Here is a 16,612-nt window from a genome sequence, read left to right as displayed (position 1 = left end):
TTGTGTTTAAAGCAAATAAATCTAAGTTTACCATAGTAAACTAGTGTGTGGCGGGGGTGCGCTTCAACTCGCCTAGGGCACCAAAATGGCTAGAGGCAGCACTGTGAATATGGACAGAACTATAATAACACGTTCCATGATATTCACAGACCCCAGGGATTTTGCCAAGGATTTTTCCAATGGTTACCTAATTGGAGAAATTCTTCACAAATATCAAATGCAGACTGATTTCCATATGTTCCTGAAGAGAGAGTAAGTGGATCTATTTTTGCTCTAAACAGGTGCTTATTTCTGCAGCTAATCTTTAATGTTCACATTCTGTTATAGTAATTCCATCGCCAAGACGAATAACTTTACACGACTGGGACCGACTTTAAAGTTGCTGGGGATCTGCTTTGACAAAAACACAGCCCGAGATCTGATGCATGAGAAGGAGGGTGTAGCGACTCACCTTCTGTACCAACTTTATGTCTCGCTTGAAAAGAGAGAGAAAGCAGAAAGCCGCAGAACAATGAGGGAAACTGATCAACCTAGAAGCAGAGCTGTTTTGGACAAAAAGGAACCCGACTTCTCCTCTGTAAGATTTTATAATGTAGTGTATGGTTAAAGGCTGTTGTCTTTAGTGTTTATATAATTTGGATCAGTAAAATAACTTGAGCTAAATATTCTTGCTCTTTTCTAAAACTTAAAAGCTTAGTTGTTAAAAAATATGTATCTTTTTCTTTTGCATAGCGGCTCCCTCGGGTAGTAAAACAGGATTCAGACCAGAATCTTCTGAAAATTTCCCAGCACTTCAAGGATAAACACCAGAAAGTCGATGACAAATCTGTGGTGACCCAATCCAACCCACAACAGAGGCTTCTCAAAGTGCATAACAGGACAAAAATGGACAGCAAAGAAAAGGTACTAAAGAACTCACAGAGTTAAAACTATGTTGCTAATGTTGTAATTTAACGTTTATAGTGCTTTCTCAGTGTGATGCAATGCAAAGTTAAAGTTCTTTGCAGTAGTTTGGTGTTAAACACTCTTTTTTTCTGAAAAATGTTTATATATTTGTGTCATAATGCCTCAAACAGTGTTGGGCAAAGGTTTGGTGTGTTGTAGGTGTATCATCAAGAGCACAGTGACGTGACGGGTAACCAAACTGACGTGCCAAAGCTGCCTTCCTCTACTTTATATCTTAATATGAAGCAGAGACAACAGCGACACAAACGACGAGAAGTCCAGGTTGTACCAGAATACAAATATTTGATTATATGTATATGTCTTACATTGTTTTGATATTAATACTTTGCTTTTCTGACATTATGTTCATACAGCTAGTTCAAACTGATATTGCTCAATTTGAAGAAAGGAAAAACAAACAGGTTCCTTCTGATAGTGTTAGCTCATCGAGGTAAAGAAAAAAAACTTTCACTAAATTAGTTTTGAAATATTTGGTTCTGCTTTAAAAATCTTGTTTTTGTAACGGTGTTTATTTCTGGCTGCATTACATTTTTATGTGTGAAACTTTTGTTTTTAATTTCTAGTCCACTTTTTCCCCTTATTTTTCATTGGATAGCGTCAAACGGGACTGTGAAGGTTTTGGAAGTGAACAAAAGCTGATGCTACAATCCAGTGACGAGTACATACAGGAGATCCGACAGCGGTTGAAGGAGAATGAGATGGCTTACAAAAGGAGAGGACGAAGAATCGACCAGTTTTTGGCGGAGCAGTTAAAAGTTATTGAAGCTCAGCAGGTGAAACTTCAAATTTTCTTGAGTATGACTTAAGAAAACCTACATAATATGTCCTTTTTTTCTTATTTTTTTATTGTCTTTTGTTTCATATTTGCTCTTCCTTAAATCTGTTAAATATGGTGCATGATCTGTTTTAGGATGTGCAACGAGAGGAGCAAATGGTGAGGCGTCTGACACGTCAGACTAAGCAGGAACAGCGCTTGGCTGCTCAGCTAATGCAGATACGTAGGCAGAAAGAAGTGATTCGGGACAATCGCCTGTTCAGGGAACAGCAGTACCAACAGAGGAGAGAAAAGGACTTCCAGGAGGCTTTGGAGCGAGAGGCAGTAAGATCGATGGGATCGTAAAAGTTATGATAAACGTTCACTTTAAGCTCTCATTGCATAGGGGTAGTAGAGAAAAATACTTTTGTAGTTTGTATGGAGACCACAAAATCTGGTGTTTGATGAGAAAAGGGATGCAGGGTGAAGTTTGCGATTCTTTTCGAATTACTAAAGAATTGTTCTAAACAAGACATATTCTGAAAAGGTGGATGTGTTTTAGACATTCATTATAAAATGAATAAAACTTTTTCTTTTCTTGGTGAGCAGGTTTTGATGAGAATAAAAGACAACTTATTTTAAGTACACATCAAAGACACRTGTGCGGTGTTCTTATTAATATGATAAATTGGATTTGGGCTAAAGTGTGATGCTATGTTATTGAATAAAGAGTCATATTTCAGTTTTTCAGCACCTCCTCCACCAGTTTTTCTATCTTTAATCTTGCTTGTATTGACACCTGTTTTCAATAATAATATTGATAAAAAATTGACAGTAGTTACCTTTATATACTTTAAAACATTGTAGTTACGACACATTCTCCACTGATTCCATTTTCATGCCTTGGTCTGTTGTAGGTTTTGGCTCAGCAAGCTAAACAGTCTCGTGAAGAAGATATCAAAAAGGAGCTTGAACTGTGTAACAGGATCGCTGCAGAACGTGTTCAAAGCAGACACAAAAAGCATTTTGAAAACTGCAAAGACATTTTGGGGCAGATTATGGACTTGGCAACCAAGACTGGAGAATATCGTCAGCTCACTGAGAAGTATGGAGTATACCTGTTTATAAAAATGRATTCTAAACACACAAATGGTGTGATTTCAAAACTTGTGCAGTAAATTCATATTAGGGAATTACAAAATGTCTTTGACTATGTCAAAAATATGTTTTTTAAAAAGTACTATTCAATATTTTGTTCAGATCTCAAACCATTTTTTGATTTGTGTTTTTTAATCCACAATTTTGATTGCTGTTATTTTTCAGATTAATTCCAAAGACACAAATGAAAAAGTGGAAGGAATTATTCTTCGTAGGTCTTCCTCTTTATGAGCCGTTAAAAAGCAGCGAGTCAGAGGATGAGTTGTCCGCTTTTCTCCACCCTGCAGCGCTTAAAAAACAGAAAATACTCAACAACCTGGATTATTACGAATACACGGTGAGTTTCACAGTAATTTAAAAACACTCATGTTTCCTTATGTGGTTTATTTGTATCAGTCACATACATATTAATACAGTACACAACCAGTTAAACTCTAGTTGCGAACCCTAATACATTTATTTTATTCTATATAAAGTCTTCAAGCTGTCTGAATGCCACAAATCTGATTTTTGCCACACTTTTTAGAATATGGTAGGTGAATGGGCTTGGCCAAAGCAAGATGAAACAAAATCACCACCAAGCCCCAGCAACATTCTTGTACATGTTGTCCAACGACTGGAAAATATTGTTCATCCACCCTTCCTTAAACCATCCTCCCCTTCATTTGCTCACGCTCCCATTAAGGCCTGCATACTGGGCAAGGTTTGCTCAGGCAAGACTACCTGCCTGGCTAAGATTGCTGAAGGTAAACAAAAGAAGCACCTATAAAAACTTAAGTGGATTTACATGGTCTTTTAAGAAAACTGAAAAATGAATGTTGATTATGTTTGTTGTTTGTTTGCTTCTTCTGTAGCGCTTGATATTTGTGTTTTATCTGCTGACACACTGATTGAGGAGAGACTGAAGTCTTATAAGAATAAAAAGCAGGTATATCTGTAATTGTGCTGTTAATATAGAAGTGTGTTTTTCCTTGAAGATAAGCTTATAATTTCAATTTAATATGATTTCCAAAGGCAACGTCACACGTGTTTCATTACCACATTACTCATTACCCTATTTTTTAATTTATAAGTTGTTGTCATTTCTTGGTCATTTTACATTGTTTTTAACAATTAACAAAACAGATGTGAAGAATACAATGATTTTAGATTCCAAAAACATTTTGTTTTAATTTTATTAAGTTTGTATGGAAAGAAAATTGTACCTTTTTCACTGTTTTCCTCGTGGCTTTTATACAGTTACCCACCTGGCTAACACAAGGAACCATCTCAAATGAAATGTTAGTGGACATTGTGGTTAACGCAATCAGGTAAGGCATAACAAGTGTTGTGATATACTTTTTAGAATTTAATCCATTTTTTATCTTAATAAGCTAAATGAATTAATTCTCTATTCAAGGCATTTTAATCTAAATGGCACAATGTTGTGTATGAAGATAAACAGCAATCTTATACTGAAGTAGTTGCTATGTCCTGATTAGTCAGATTCCAGCTCAGTCAGGTTGGATCCTGGATGGCTTTCCTTGTGACATCATCCAGGCTCATCTGCTAGAGAAAGCCCTGGGTGGGTTTGTCGATGAAGTAAAGGAAACTGTAAGCAACACAACAAACCTTGCTGCAGATCCGGATCCACCCAGTCCCTCACCACGCCCTGCGCCTGTTCTGGATTTGGTTCTTCTTCTGGATGTCTCTGATGAGTGTGTGGTTAGACGGGCGTACAGCTATAATGGTATTTTGCAATGATTTGAGCGTCATGTTGGGTATATGTGCACATTCAAACATGATCTATTTGGTATGTGTACACGTATCTACCCACACATGCTACACGTGCTTTTGTCTCTTTTTTGTTCTTTAAACCTGATACAGACACAGATGCTGCTGTTCCAGCCTCCCGAACTTCAGATTTGTATGTTGCTCAGATCTCAAACAGGTAACATAAACAAAGCAGATGGAAAAACTGAAGAAAACAAGAACGTAATCACCAGTCTCTGTAACACGATTTCCTCTTAAAGGATCGCAGCATTTCAGGATGCCTGGCCAGAGCTGGAGAAATGGTTTGGTGAAAAGCAAAACATTTTGGCCCGAGTCAGTGCAGATGTAGATGAAGGGGAGCTGTACAGCGTGGTGGAATCCATCTTGCAACAAGTAATCCGAAAAAGACATGAAGGTACTGTATATATATGTCAAAAGCAACTTCTCTTTTTCTGAGTAAAATGATAAAAAATTACATTAATGACAGCTATTCTTTTATGGAACACTGACCTATTTGATCACATTAAATCAACATTATCAATATATTTTCTGGGCAGAACCACAGTATTTACTCAGAAGATTACAACATATTTCCTTTTCAGCTTTTGCTGACCCTGAAGATGTGCTGTCTGACAGAGCAAAATCACCGGGCACTCCTTTAACGCTTGCGAAGCAACCATTAGCTTCTACTGACAACGACCTTGGCATCACGACACGCTGCTCCATTCTTAAGGAGGATAAGCTCCAACGTATATTTTCTGATCAACACTTACTTATCAACATCTGACTTGAACAGTTGCCATCGGAAAATATATTAACATTAATGTATTTTAAAATAATCTTTTGTTTTTTTGGGGTTATAAAATAGGGAACACTGGAAATGTGTCACCTTCCTCAGTGCCCAATGAGGACAATCATGACGTTTCAAAGGACCAGTCAGAGACCACCTCTTCACACCGAGGTTCAGCCCGTCAGCTCTTTGTGGATGAACCCCTTCCTTTGGTAGGATGGCTGCTGGGATATTACCTCTAAAAACTGTTTTCTCTGAAAGAAGTTGCTATTTCTATTTGATAAAATACAAAAAAAAATTCAAAAGTACAGCGGGTAAAATAAGTATTGAACACGTCGCCATTTTTCTCAGTAAATATATTACTAGAGGTGCTAACGACATGAAATTTTCACCAGATGTCGGTAACAACCGAAGTGATCCATACATACAAAGAAATCAAACCATAAATGTCCAGAAATGAAATTATTTGTAATAATCCTGGGTTAGTGAACAGCAAAAACACAACTTTGTTTTTTCCTCACCTTACCCCCAACTTTGTTAATGGCTCCCTCTCCTTGTTTATTGCAGGAGACAGCAGAGTACCTCTGCTCTCTCTGGGACAACGTGTGTGAGTCTTACGTGAATAATGTAAAGCAAGTAATGGAGCAGCTGCGCTCACAACTCACTGCTATTGATTTGGACCTTTTCAGTATCAGGTATTATACCAAGCCCTTTAAGTAGCAAGATTTACAACTATCTATGAATGTGTGTAAGAATTCCCATTATAGCCTTTTTCTATCTTTGTTTTTGCACAACCAATATTTTATTATTATCACAGGAACACATCATCAGCTGCAGGTTGATTGTTTTAATTACTGGATGCAGAGAAGAATCAATAATGTGTGAACAAGTGTTTATAAAATGTTGCCCATTTCAAGGAAACACGTGTTTTGAATGTTCTTACCGCTGTATTGTATAGAGAAAGATACAAGCATTACCTGGGTCGCCCCGACTTGAAGCAGGAACTAGTTTCTCAGTGGCAGAAGGTCTTCAATAGCATACCTGATGATATGAGAGAAGATGAGGATACCAAAACAGAGCTGCATTTGAGAGTGGATGTAAGCTGCTTTTGTAATGTTCTGTATTGTAATAACTGCACTTTTGTCTTACTTTAAAAACTGAATACATTAAAGTGGTTCTGATGTGTGAGCAGGATTTATGTGAGCAGCTGTGGGACATTATTGACAGCCATAAAAAGGAAAACGAGCAAGAGAGAGCCACCCTCACAAGTAATGGCTGGCTAGAAACCCACACTTCTCTCCTTGTCAACCACCACTCTATACTAATACAGGTAACTTCACAAGTTTGATATAACGTTTTGGTTTGCAGATGCATCAGAATTGTATTAATGAACTTTTTTTTTGTACAGATAGAGCTGAGACGGTTTTGGGAAACGCTCCATCTTTTAAGGGTCTATTATTGGAGCATGCACATGCAGGTGCCGCCACTCTCCAATCTTTGTCCCATCACCTTATTAAAATCTGAAAGTACAGATCAGGAAGAGAGGCAAGAAATTTACTTTTTAATACCACCTTACATGATAATAAATAAGACAAGTATGTAAAATGATGTTTCATACATTGATACATATAAAACAGTAAAAACTTCCCAGAAAAACAGCATGTAGGCACAGTTTTCCCCTTTAATAAAATACTCTTTTTCCACAGACCTCCTGACTCTACAGGCTCTACAAAAGCTAAATCTAAAGTGGAAGGCAAGGGTCATCCAGAACCTGAGAAGGTCAGATTTCCTGCCACACTCACATCAGGTTATACAAAATCAACCTCCAAAGTGGAAGGCCAAGCTAATCCAGAACCTGAAAAGGTCAGATTTTCTGCCACTCACACGAAGGTATGACGAAAGGTTTTGATCCACAATCAGATTAAAGACTTGTTGTATTTCCTTCTTTAGCCATCACATGAGAAACTCATCTCAGACTACATGGAAGCCATTAAAGCCATCAGCACTTTGGTAATATTCTGTGTATATGCGTAGGGATTTATATGGACGTGCTTAAAACTATTTGTATCTATGTTTTGTTCATTTCTGATTTTGCGAATGTGAAGGTGTCAGCAGAAGCCCAGCAGAGGGAGACAAATGAGCAGCAAGAAACTGTACAAGAGAAAACAAAAACAACGAGGAAGAAATCTGCCAGTTCAAAAAAGGCTGAAAAAGAAAAGAAGCCAGCTCAAAAACAGACAGGCATGCATCTAAGAAAGCTAAAAAATATTTTGTAATAAATAACACGTAACTTTATTTCGTTCCATCTTTTTTTACCTGAACCAGATGAAGATGTAGAGAAGACACAAACTCAAATCCTCCCAGAGATAACTCATCAAATAATAAAGAAATTACAACAAGAATATACAGCTGCACTAAATCATGAGGGTATGTCTGCACGTACCAACACTTTAAAAATGCAATATGCTATGTCACTTATACTTTTTATGTCGCTCTAAAACATTTGTTTTTATTGGTTTAAAAACTTTTTATGTGCTTAGTCACTCTTGTGCAGTACAGTGTATATTGTGTGATTATAATCAGTTTTTTTTGTGTACTTTTTCCATTTTTTTGTTTGACTGTGTTTTAGAGAATGCAGCGAAGGTGCGCATTGAGCTGGTAAAAGATCGTGGTCTGGTGTCGGTTCAGTCCTTGGAAAACAGAGCACATGAGGTTTTTACCAACATGGAAAAATGGTTTCAAGAACGCTATCTGTCAGAAATGAAGTGGTATGACGAGTACCTATTATATGTTGTATGATTCACGCTATTGTGCTTACAACATTTAATATTAATTAAACTGAATAGCACTGCGCTGCATAATTCAACACATTTGATTAAAATTAACACAGAATAAAAGCTCACTTTGTTTACCTTGTCCTTGACAAAACAGAATGTTACATTAATTATTATATTATTAGATCAACTTGTGTGTTACTGTGTTTAGTTTCATATTCACAAACAATAAATGTTTCTACTGTGTCCCTGGAACAACCTTTTAGAAATGAAACTACATAGTTTTTTTTAAACAATGGTTTTTGGCCAGAAAAAGGCATTTTCCATCAAACATTGACAAAGACATTTTATGTATTTCTCTCTCTTTTTTTTATAGCGTTGACCAACTCTCACATGTGGTTCGTCACATTATAGAGACGGGTGCTAAGCTGCAGTATGAGCTAGTGTTGGTTTGTAGAGCTTTCTGTTATTGTCTACCTCGTTATTTAACATTTTACTTGTCAAATGTTGTCTTTGACAATATTTTCCTCTTTTATTAATTTTTTTTTATTTATCAGAGAGGCTGTGATTTCTACTTGAATGGGGACTGTCTTTTGGTACCAAGTCCAACCCCTCCTCCTCGTCCAGCTCCTTTTGAGAATCCAATACAATCCACACCAACTATTGCTCAGTTAGAATCCCTACACCATCATCTACTCAACCTCGCTCCATCAGGTGCAGAAAAAGAACAAATGTTGTCTTATTAAAGGGTCGGTTAATTGTTAAATTTATGAGCACCTTTCCTTGTTTTTTTTTTTTTTTTTTTTTAATTTTCAGGCCTTATGTCCTGCTCTGAGTTGTCAGATTTCCTTGAAGACACAGCTTCCATCAACAAAGGCAGAAACATCCTGCCTCAGCCCTGGACAAATATAAATGAAACACAGGTTTGCAGAACAAAACCTTCCAAACTGAAGTCACAGTTGTGCGACTTTATTTTGATAAATGTATTGCAAGACAAATTTCAGTATAATTAAACAATAAAGTACTGATTGTCTCTTTTCAGTTGATAGAGATTGTGTCTTTACTGAAGGACGAGTTCGAGCAGATAGACTGGCGACGTTTTCTGCTCAGTGCTGCCCTTCCTTGGCCGTTTCCTTCACTGGCGCAGCTGCTAGATGTACTGCAACGTTTCAGAACAGCGGATGCTGATGGCACAGGCTACGTAAACCAGGAACAGTATCTCCAGGTTAGTGCTTCTTGGATTCTGATTTGCTAGATAAACATTATGTCCAAGTTTTAAAACCCCTCACATCTCTAGTAGCATACCTAATGTCATAACTGCGTGTTAAGTTTCTGCGGAAGGAAAAAAAAAAGCCTAAAGAAACATAAATTAAAACTGTAACTCCCCAGTTATAAAGATTAATTGTTCCTTTTTTCTCATTTGGTAACAGACAGAGTTATGGTTTTCCAGTGAGACTGACCAGAATGTTCCTGAAGACCCTTCAGAGCCTTTACCTTACAACCATCTAGCTAACCTACGCGAGGTAAGGTTATTATAAATTCCTCAATTTGTAATCTTGAAAATAATAAAAAATGAAACATGAATATAACATTGACAGTGATCTCATACATTTAGATAAGTGCTAAGATGTAGCAAGACTGAGGCCTGTACAGACGCAACAACTTAACAATCAATTTCTTGTTTTTGTCTTTTTATCTTCTATTCTTAGTTCTTTTTCCAGCTGTTTGCAGAACACTCTATGTCTCCTCCACGACTGGATTATGTGTCCATGCTGCTGTATTTTGCAGCCGACCCTAACCCCCAACAGGGTTTCATCAGAGCTCTCAGTGTAGTCTTAGGAGAGTATGTCGGTCGGCCTCCATCAAGCCTTCTGGTAAAGGTGAGAAGAAAAGTGAATTCTTTGATTTCTGTTATCAAATGCAGTATGGTTTTCCTACAATAATGATCTTAAAAGAGTCCAATTAAAACTTAATAACAGAAACTAGTTATGTGGTTTTTAGTTGGATTTTCTGACTGATCACTCGTCTTGTGTCACATTGTTGTAGTCTATGCCGAGCTTAGAAGAAGCCACAGAGATCTACTCAGATCCTTTTGGAGACTACATGGAGGAGGAGTTCTTGTTTGCATCAAGCTGCTCTTCCAGGGATCAGGAAGTGTCAGTTGCTGCGCTCCTTAATGTTATCTGCCACAAAGTTGCCCAGACGAAAGACAAAACCTCTCTTCCTCCTGGATGCCCGAGTCAGGAGCAGGTAATCCCTTTGGAATTTTAAACAAGCATTTAACAAAATATAAAAAGGCACTTACATTTTGAAAAAGATTTGTTTAAAGTTATTTTATATAAATTTAAACTATGGTAATCATTCAGTCATATTTGCTTACCGTGCTATAAAGTCTTCTGCTTTTCTCTAGCGCCTGGTGAACATGTACAGAGAGCTGGGATATCAGCCTGAGGATTCTGTGCCTTTCTCTATCCTTTCTAAACACCCTTACTCTAAAAAGCTGATAGAAACCTCAACACAATACCAGTTTGTGGTAAGTTTCCATTATTTTCTCATAGGTATTTTTATTTGTCCATTCATTCTGAAACATGTATTACATTGATTGCAAAACACCCAAAGTGTTCATCACAGGTTGCAGAACATTCGATTAACCTGAATAATTTGTGAAAAATCGCATGTCTCTGGTTCTTCTTTTGTCTTTCAGAACATTCATAAAGTGTTGCTTGGATGAAGAGCGTTTAAGGAGAGGCCTAACAATGTTTTCTTCTGTTTTCACCTCTTTGTCAAATAAAAACAAGACATGCCAACATACCTTGATTCATTATGTAGAAGTGACTACGACTGAACTGATAGAATGACGTCATGTCTGAAATGTCAACAATCACCTCAGTGATGGTAGGATCGACCCTTCTATCTTGCCTTTTCTGTTTCTGACACACTCCAGCAGTTTTTCTGACTGACTTGCTTTTCTAATGACCTGCCTGACAAAGAAAAGGACCCGTTGCCCTTACAATGAGAGCATTGTCCAGGATAACCTGCATGTCAAGCTTGACTTGCCAGTTACGGCCTGCCAAGGCACATGCAACCCTACAAACCCTAACACGAATATGTAAATTAGGAACACAAGCGTGCTGAATAAACTGTGTTTTTGTTACAATGCTGAAAAAAGTTTATATTTTATATATGTAAATAAGCATAAATATGAATGATAAATTTTAAACTGATTCCAACTGTTACCAAAGTAAAAACAAAACAAAACAGGCAATCAGTGACTTCATTCATTGTTTATTCTGTTCAGTATCACAGAGGGGTTGGAGTTTATCTTTGTTGTCACCAGGCTTGAGATGACGTAATGACAGAATATCAATCCATCCTAATAGATATTACATCTAAATAAATCAGACTTCAAACAGCTAATTCTCATGTTTAGGATCTTTGTGGTACTTATATGTGTTAAGTAGGTCAAATTTAATTTCACTCAAATCCTTTAGGGATTTATAATCCTGTTAATATTTTTTATTTATCTTGTTTTATGCAATGAGGGCTTGGGGAACCCTTCAGCCCCCTGTCACACCACCCGTTCCCCTCCTTTCACTGCAGGTCCAGCTCTCTTGCTCTTCTCATTGTCTGATTTTAGACAACACAGAGCAGCTCACATGAGAGATATGCACCATAAATTACTTGTAAATAAGGAAAAAAGCTGTGCCTTAACGCTGGAACTTTTATAGATTTTTGCAAGACRAATCATGATGGATGCATTCTGCATTTTCTGAACACAAGTTGGGAGACTGCAGATGGTTAAAAAAATCTAAAAGGTTTATTTGTGGGAGTATTTTTTTGTCAGTTTTAATTCTAGCTTAGTTTTGAGCTGGATAAGAACAACTTTGGCTGAAGGTCAGTGCTCGCTCCTGATAACATCATGGGGATTGTATTTTGGGCGTTCTTTCTTCTGCTTCCTCCAGTGCATCAGTCTGCCAAGATTCTGACTGTTTGTCTGATCGGTGAGTAAAATGCAGCAGGGATTATGAAATTTCCCTTTATAAGACATCTTTATAGTCAAGAACAAAATTCAAAGTAACACACTAATTGTTACAAATTCCTAAATGAGTTGAAACTGAAATTTAGATGAATTATTCTAAACAAAAAAAATCATAAAAAGTGAAGACATTTTCTTTAGGAAATTATCATTACAGTTTTTCTTTTCCAGGAGGAAGCCACTACTTGCTGTTGGATGAAATATCTCATAACTTACACCAGCAAGGTCATGATGTTCACATGCTCTTGCAGCTTGGCACCCCAGTGATTACAGGTATTTTTCATGTGCATTTAAGAAAATTTAAACATCCTGAAACTAAATTTTGTTGCGAACGGTGGCACATTCCTTTTCCCCGCAGGTTTTTCCTACACAGCACGTGCAGACAGTTATAAGAGAAGCACATGGTCCTTAGGAGAAAAGTACATCAACGAATACAACGACTGGTTTCTGGAGGAACAAACACAGTTTTTACTGGGAAGGTAGCGCATATTTTAGAAGACTTGATGGTTGGACAAGAAGACAATAAGTCTTAGTTATTTCTAAAACATTTTTGGTTTTCCYTTTTCCTCTTAGGGAGAGCTTTAATGGCTTTCTAAACTTCATGGGGCACCTATCATTCCAGTGTGATAAGCTGTTAGAGGATGAAGAAATGATGACTTCTTTCCAAAAGGAGCGTTACGATATCACCATCCTTGATGCTTTTAACCCCTGTTCTTTCATCCTGGCTCACAGACTGGGTATCTGCTGTTCACTTGACTTTAGCTCATGTCATCATTGCAGTCTTTTTTTATATGTACAGTCACCTCATAATATTTTGAATCTTAGTTTTTCCTCGCAAATTGTTTCTTAAAGTTTTACGCTTTTTATTTACTTCAGGTATCCAGTACATAGCTTTTTATCCTGGTCCTTTGAATGGTCCTCTGTCCATCAGTCTTCCCAGCCCAGTGTCCTACGTCCCAGTCTTCAGCTCCCATCTGTCTGACAACATGAACCTCTGGGGTCGGGCAAAAAATTGTGTCTATTTTCTAATGTCATCTATAGGTAAGAATTTTAATAACCTRAGAATATTCACCTTTTTGTAATACTTAATAATAACATTTGTAAATACCAGTTATGTATCAAAAATTCAACTTTTTTACATTTTTACAGATTATGTGCTCCTTCTTGAGTGGTATATATTAACATAAAATGTGTTTTCTTGTATATTTCTGTTTTTATAAAAGCAGCCAGTAAGACTCGGGCTAGATATAATCTTTCTAAATGCTATTTTAGTTACTGAAAAGGTTATTAGTGAAGATACTAAAAGGTGTTGCTATCTTCAGTGCTTTATTTGCACTAGCCTAACATGGTTTGTGTCTGCAATAAGTACAAGTAAAATTTCTTTTATTTTTTGGCATCTTCCTATTTTGATTTGCCAGTTTTTATTACAAACAGAATGTTCTGGGTTTATATATACAGTAAAACTTACCTTAAAAAGATGTAGTTATTTCTTGCATGACTGAGAATCTATTGTTACATTGTCGTGTAAGTTTACAATAGATTTTTTTATTTATTTATTTTTTTTACATCCAAGGAGAGGAACTGGTGTGGTCGGTCTTTAAGGAAGTGGCTGAGCGTCACCTTGAGTCAGGCTCACCTCCTGGTGGGCTGACTGTGTTACACCAAGGAGCAGAACTCTGGGCTTTCAACACGGACTTTTCGCTGGAGTTCCCTCAGCCTCTCATGCCTTACACTGTGCTGGTGGGAGGTCTACTGAATAAAGTCTCCAAGCCTTTGGAGCAGGTCTCTTCTCTATCTGAAATGTGTCCGCCACCAAATTCTAMTCTAAAGTTCATTTTTWYACTCTTTTTGTATACTTGACACATTTCTCACTATATTTTTTTCTACGTGTCTCATCCTACAGGATCTTGAATTGTGGATCTCCAGTTTTGGAGGGGCAGGTTTTATTGTTGTGACTCTTGGATCCATGGTCTCTTCGGTGTCCGTAGATCCTCTGCTTGTGGAACTAGTGGAAGGCTTCTCCAGGGTCCCACAGGCTGTACTCTGGAGGTACGGTAAATTTTACAGACATTAAAGGGATTATTTTTAATTTTGTCACATAAATCTAAACGTATAAACATGCAAGAAAAAAATGCACCACAAACTCTCATTATAGCTCATTTCAGGGCATTGTTGGATGTTTCTTCACTTTTTTTGTAGATATGACACTCACAAATGGCCCTCTCATCTGAGCAGACCTCCCAATATCAGGCTGTTTAACTGGCTTCCTGTTAATGATCTACTAGGTAGGACATAGACCTATTTCACAATATAATGAGTAAACAATGAACAYACCTAAAACAAATTGTGAGAATATTATTTATTTTAGTTTATTTGGCAWTAAAATTCTGACCTTTAAGGCAGGTTTCTCTTATCTTTAGGTTGTATCCATTTTGCTCGACTTAAACTCTCTAACCTTCATTATGCAGAAGTAATCTTACTTTATTTTCATGTTTTTATCAGGACACAAGTTGGTGCGTCTTTTTATCACGCATGGAGGTCAAAACAGCCTGCTCCAGGCAGTGTATCATGCTGTTCCTGTGCTGGGAATCCCTCTGTTTGGAGACCAGTTTGATAATCTGATAAGAGCTGAAAGGAAAGGTTTYGGCGTCACCGTCAAGCCCAAACACATCACCAGAGAACTGCTCCAAACCACCATTCAAAGCCTCATACAAGACTTCAGGTGCATGGATGAATGACTGGGCAACCTGTTTGTGTAATATAAAACTGTACAGCGTGTAACCACTCCATCTTTCTTTTTTTTTTAGGTTCAAGTCTTCAGCTTTGTCCCTCAGCAGGATCCATAAATCCCATCCTGTCCCTCCTGGGCTTCGGTTCACCCAGTGGGTGGAACACATTCTGATGAGTGGAGGGGGAGCTCATTTGAGGCCAGTTTCACTAACACAACCATGGTACCAGCGTTACCTGTTGGACCTGGGGCTTCTTCTCTGCTTGGGGCTTTTTGGACCGGCACTTCTTTGGTGGATTTTGTGTAGGACCAAGAATAAGACAAACACACACAAAAAAACACAATAGACATTTCAAAGATTTCTTTTGAGACTCTTCAGCTTTACACGTCAGTTCTGATTTATGAACTGGACAAATACAAAAAAAATGAATCTCCATTTGTAAAATTTGCAAATGCTCAATAAATCAGCTGTTATTGCTGTAAGTCCATCCTTAATGAAATAAATCAAAGCCAACCAATTGACTGTTTACATTTTATTCACAGCCTCACCATCCACCGTGTTCATTATTGATTTTTTACTTTAGCCAAAACCTAGAAGCCATACTTCACTGCTCAACATGATTGTGATTGAATCATTTCCTCTCRGTGCATGTTGTGCATTTTAGTGTCACTTGTGGTAAGTCCAGTCGTGCTAAGTGTCCTGCCCTTTACCCTCCCAGCGTCAACCAGTCTGACAGGCATCTTTTGTGTCGCTGCACCACGTTGTCCAACACCTCTGTGTTACTTTGACCTGACAGTACTGCATGCTGGGATTGCTGGACATTTTCATACAAATTTGCCCAAAATATATGCTTATTTTTTTTTTCATTTCTAAATAGTCGCAAACTGAAGATTAGCTCTTATTTTGTGCTGATTTTGTTTAGTGGTGTTTTTTGCAAAGAAATAGTGTTGCCACACACTCAAAATTTGCAGTCTGATGATGATTTATGAAAAATGAGAGCAGTGCCGCGTTATGGTCTAGTAGCTCCCAACCATCAGCACCACCTGCAAGTCTTAACTTTGACCCAACACCCTCCTTTGTTGGTTTCCTCTGCGTCTCCTTCCCCTCCTCAAACAAGACACAAAAGCACACAGCTCTGTTCACGGTCAGTGCTCTAGTCATGGTTAAAAACAGACTGGACCTCGGAGGACCCCATCCCCTCTCTGTTCCATTCCTCACATCTGTGTTGGGGGTTAGCCACTGGGAAAATATAGAATAGCAGGGAAATAATGACCAATTAGGACAGCCTGTTCCCTGTCCATTCAGCTGTCCGATCCTTCATTCCTGTCCTGCGTTTCATTTGTCTGTTTGTGGAAGCAGCTGGTGGTGCCAGTGAGTCTTCCTCTGTCTCGCACGCAATCCAAAACAGGCAGGAGAAAAGCTCTCAAAGTTTAATAAGACCGAGACAGTAGGGTGTAAACAAACTGAAGGAAAATACAAACAAACTGATGAACAAGAGAAGTACAGCCAGGAAGAAAATGTGCCTTTTTTAAAATAGAATATGAATTGAAATATTTATTTTATTTTCAGTTTTTTTATTTACAGTCATGAAAAAACAACAGTGTTATCAAGCATTTAAGAATTTCTTTTAACTATCTCTGGAAAAGTAAACAT

At 37.6% G+C, this 16,612-nt stretch overlaps 2 protein-coding genes across 2 annotated transcripts in view; both read left to right on the top strand.

Moving 5' to 3' along the window:
- spef2 (sperm flagellar 2) overlaps positions 1-11,003 on the top strand; it is a 13,064-nt gene extending 2,061 nt beyond the window's left edge. The window contains exons 2-36 of the mRNA XM_014002610.1: positions 150-252; positions 328-577; positions 733-903; positions 1,105-1,227; positions 1,320-1,396; positions 1,562-1,739; positions 1,877-2,065; positions 2,638-2,825; positions 3,044-3,215; positions 3,405-3,624; positions 3,733-3,806; positions 4,118-4,188; positions 4,360-4,607; positions 4,745-4,808; positions 4,891-5,045; positions 5,233-5,379; positions 5,499-5,632; positions 5,988-6,115; positions 6,379-6,517; positions 6,613-6,750; positions 6,829-6,965; positions 7,127-7,283; positions 7,371-7,430; positions 7,526-7,661; positions 7,746-7,847; positions 8,050-8,188; positions 8,571-8,643; positions 8,752-8,908; positions 9,011-9,117; positions 9,237-9,419; positions 9,625-9,717; positions 9,904-10,074; positions 10,241-10,444; positions 10,605-10,727; positions 10,899-11,003. Of these exons, the coding sequence (XP_013858064.1) occupies positions 150-252; positions 328-577; positions 733-903; positions 1,105-1,227; positions 1,320-1,396; positions 1,562-1,739; positions 1,877-2,065; positions 2,638-2,825; positions 3,044-3,215; positions 3,405-3,624; positions 3,733-3,806; positions 4,118-4,188; positions 4,360-4,607; positions 4,745-4,808; positions 4,891-5,045; positions 5,233-5,379; positions 5,499-5,632; positions 5,988-6,115; positions 6,379-6,517; positions 6,613-6,750; positions 6,829-6,965; positions 7,127-7,283; positions 7,371-7,430; positions 7,526-7,661; positions 7,746-7,847; positions 8,050-8,188; positions 8,571-8,643; positions 8,752-8,908; positions 9,011-9,117; positions 9,237-9,419; positions 9,625-9,717; positions 9,904-10,074; positions 10,241-10,444; positions 10,605-10,727; positions 10,899-10,925 (4,838 nt within the window). The 3' untranslated portion in view covers positions 10,926-11,003. The remainder of the gene's footprint in view (positions 1-149; positions 253-327; positions 578-732; positions 904-1,104; positions 1,228-1,319; positions 1,397-1,561; positions 1,740-1,876; positions 2,066-2,637; positions 2,826-3,043; positions 3,216-3,404; positions 3,625-3,732; positions 3,807-4,117; positions 4,189-4,359; positions 4,608-4,744; positions 4,809-4,890; positions 5,046-5,232; positions 5,380-5,498; positions 5,633-5,987; positions 6,116-6,378; positions 6,518-6,612; positions 6,751-6,828; positions 6,966-7,126; positions 7,284-7,370; positions 7,431-7,525; positions 7,662-7,745; positions 7,848-8,049; positions 8,189-8,570; positions 8,644-8,751; positions 8,909-9,010; positions 9,118-9,236; positions 9,420-9,624; positions 9,718-9,903; positions 10,075-10,240; positions 10,445-10,604; positions 10,728-10,898) is intronic.
- Positions 11,004-11,753: 750 nt separating this feature from the next.
- Positions 11,754-15,477, top strand: LOC106513667 (UDP-glucuronosyltransferase 3A1). The gene is made up of 10 exons (XM_014002612.1): positions 11,754-12,195; positions 12,402-12,503; positions 12,589-12,709; positions 12,804-12,967; positions 13,107-13,271; positions 13,804-14,012; positions 14,134-14,279; positions 14,430-14,515; positions 14,733-14,952; positions 15,038-15,477. The coding sequence occupies exons 1-10, from the start codon at positions 12,114-12,116 to the stop codon at positions 15,303-15,305; spliced, it is 1,563 nt and encodes a 520-aa protein (XP_013858066.1). The 5' UTR covers positions 11,754-12,113; the 3' UTR covers positions 15,306-15,477.
- The last annotated feature ends 1,135 nt before the right edge of the window (positions 15,478-16,612 follow it).

Source organism: Austrofundulus limnaeus, unplaced genomic scaffold, assembly GCF_001266775.1.
Source record: "Austrofundulus limnaeus strain Quisiro unplaced genomic scaffold, Austrofundulus_limnaeus-1.0 Scaffold14, whole genome shotgun sequence".
Classification (NCBI taxonomy): Eukaryota; Metazoa; Chordata; class Actinopteri; order Cyprinodontiformes; family Rivulidae; genus Austrofundulus; species Austrofundulus limnaeus.
The sequence above is the reverse complement of the archived record's forward strand: the minus strand, read 5'-3'. Positions and strand labels throughout refer to the sequence as shown.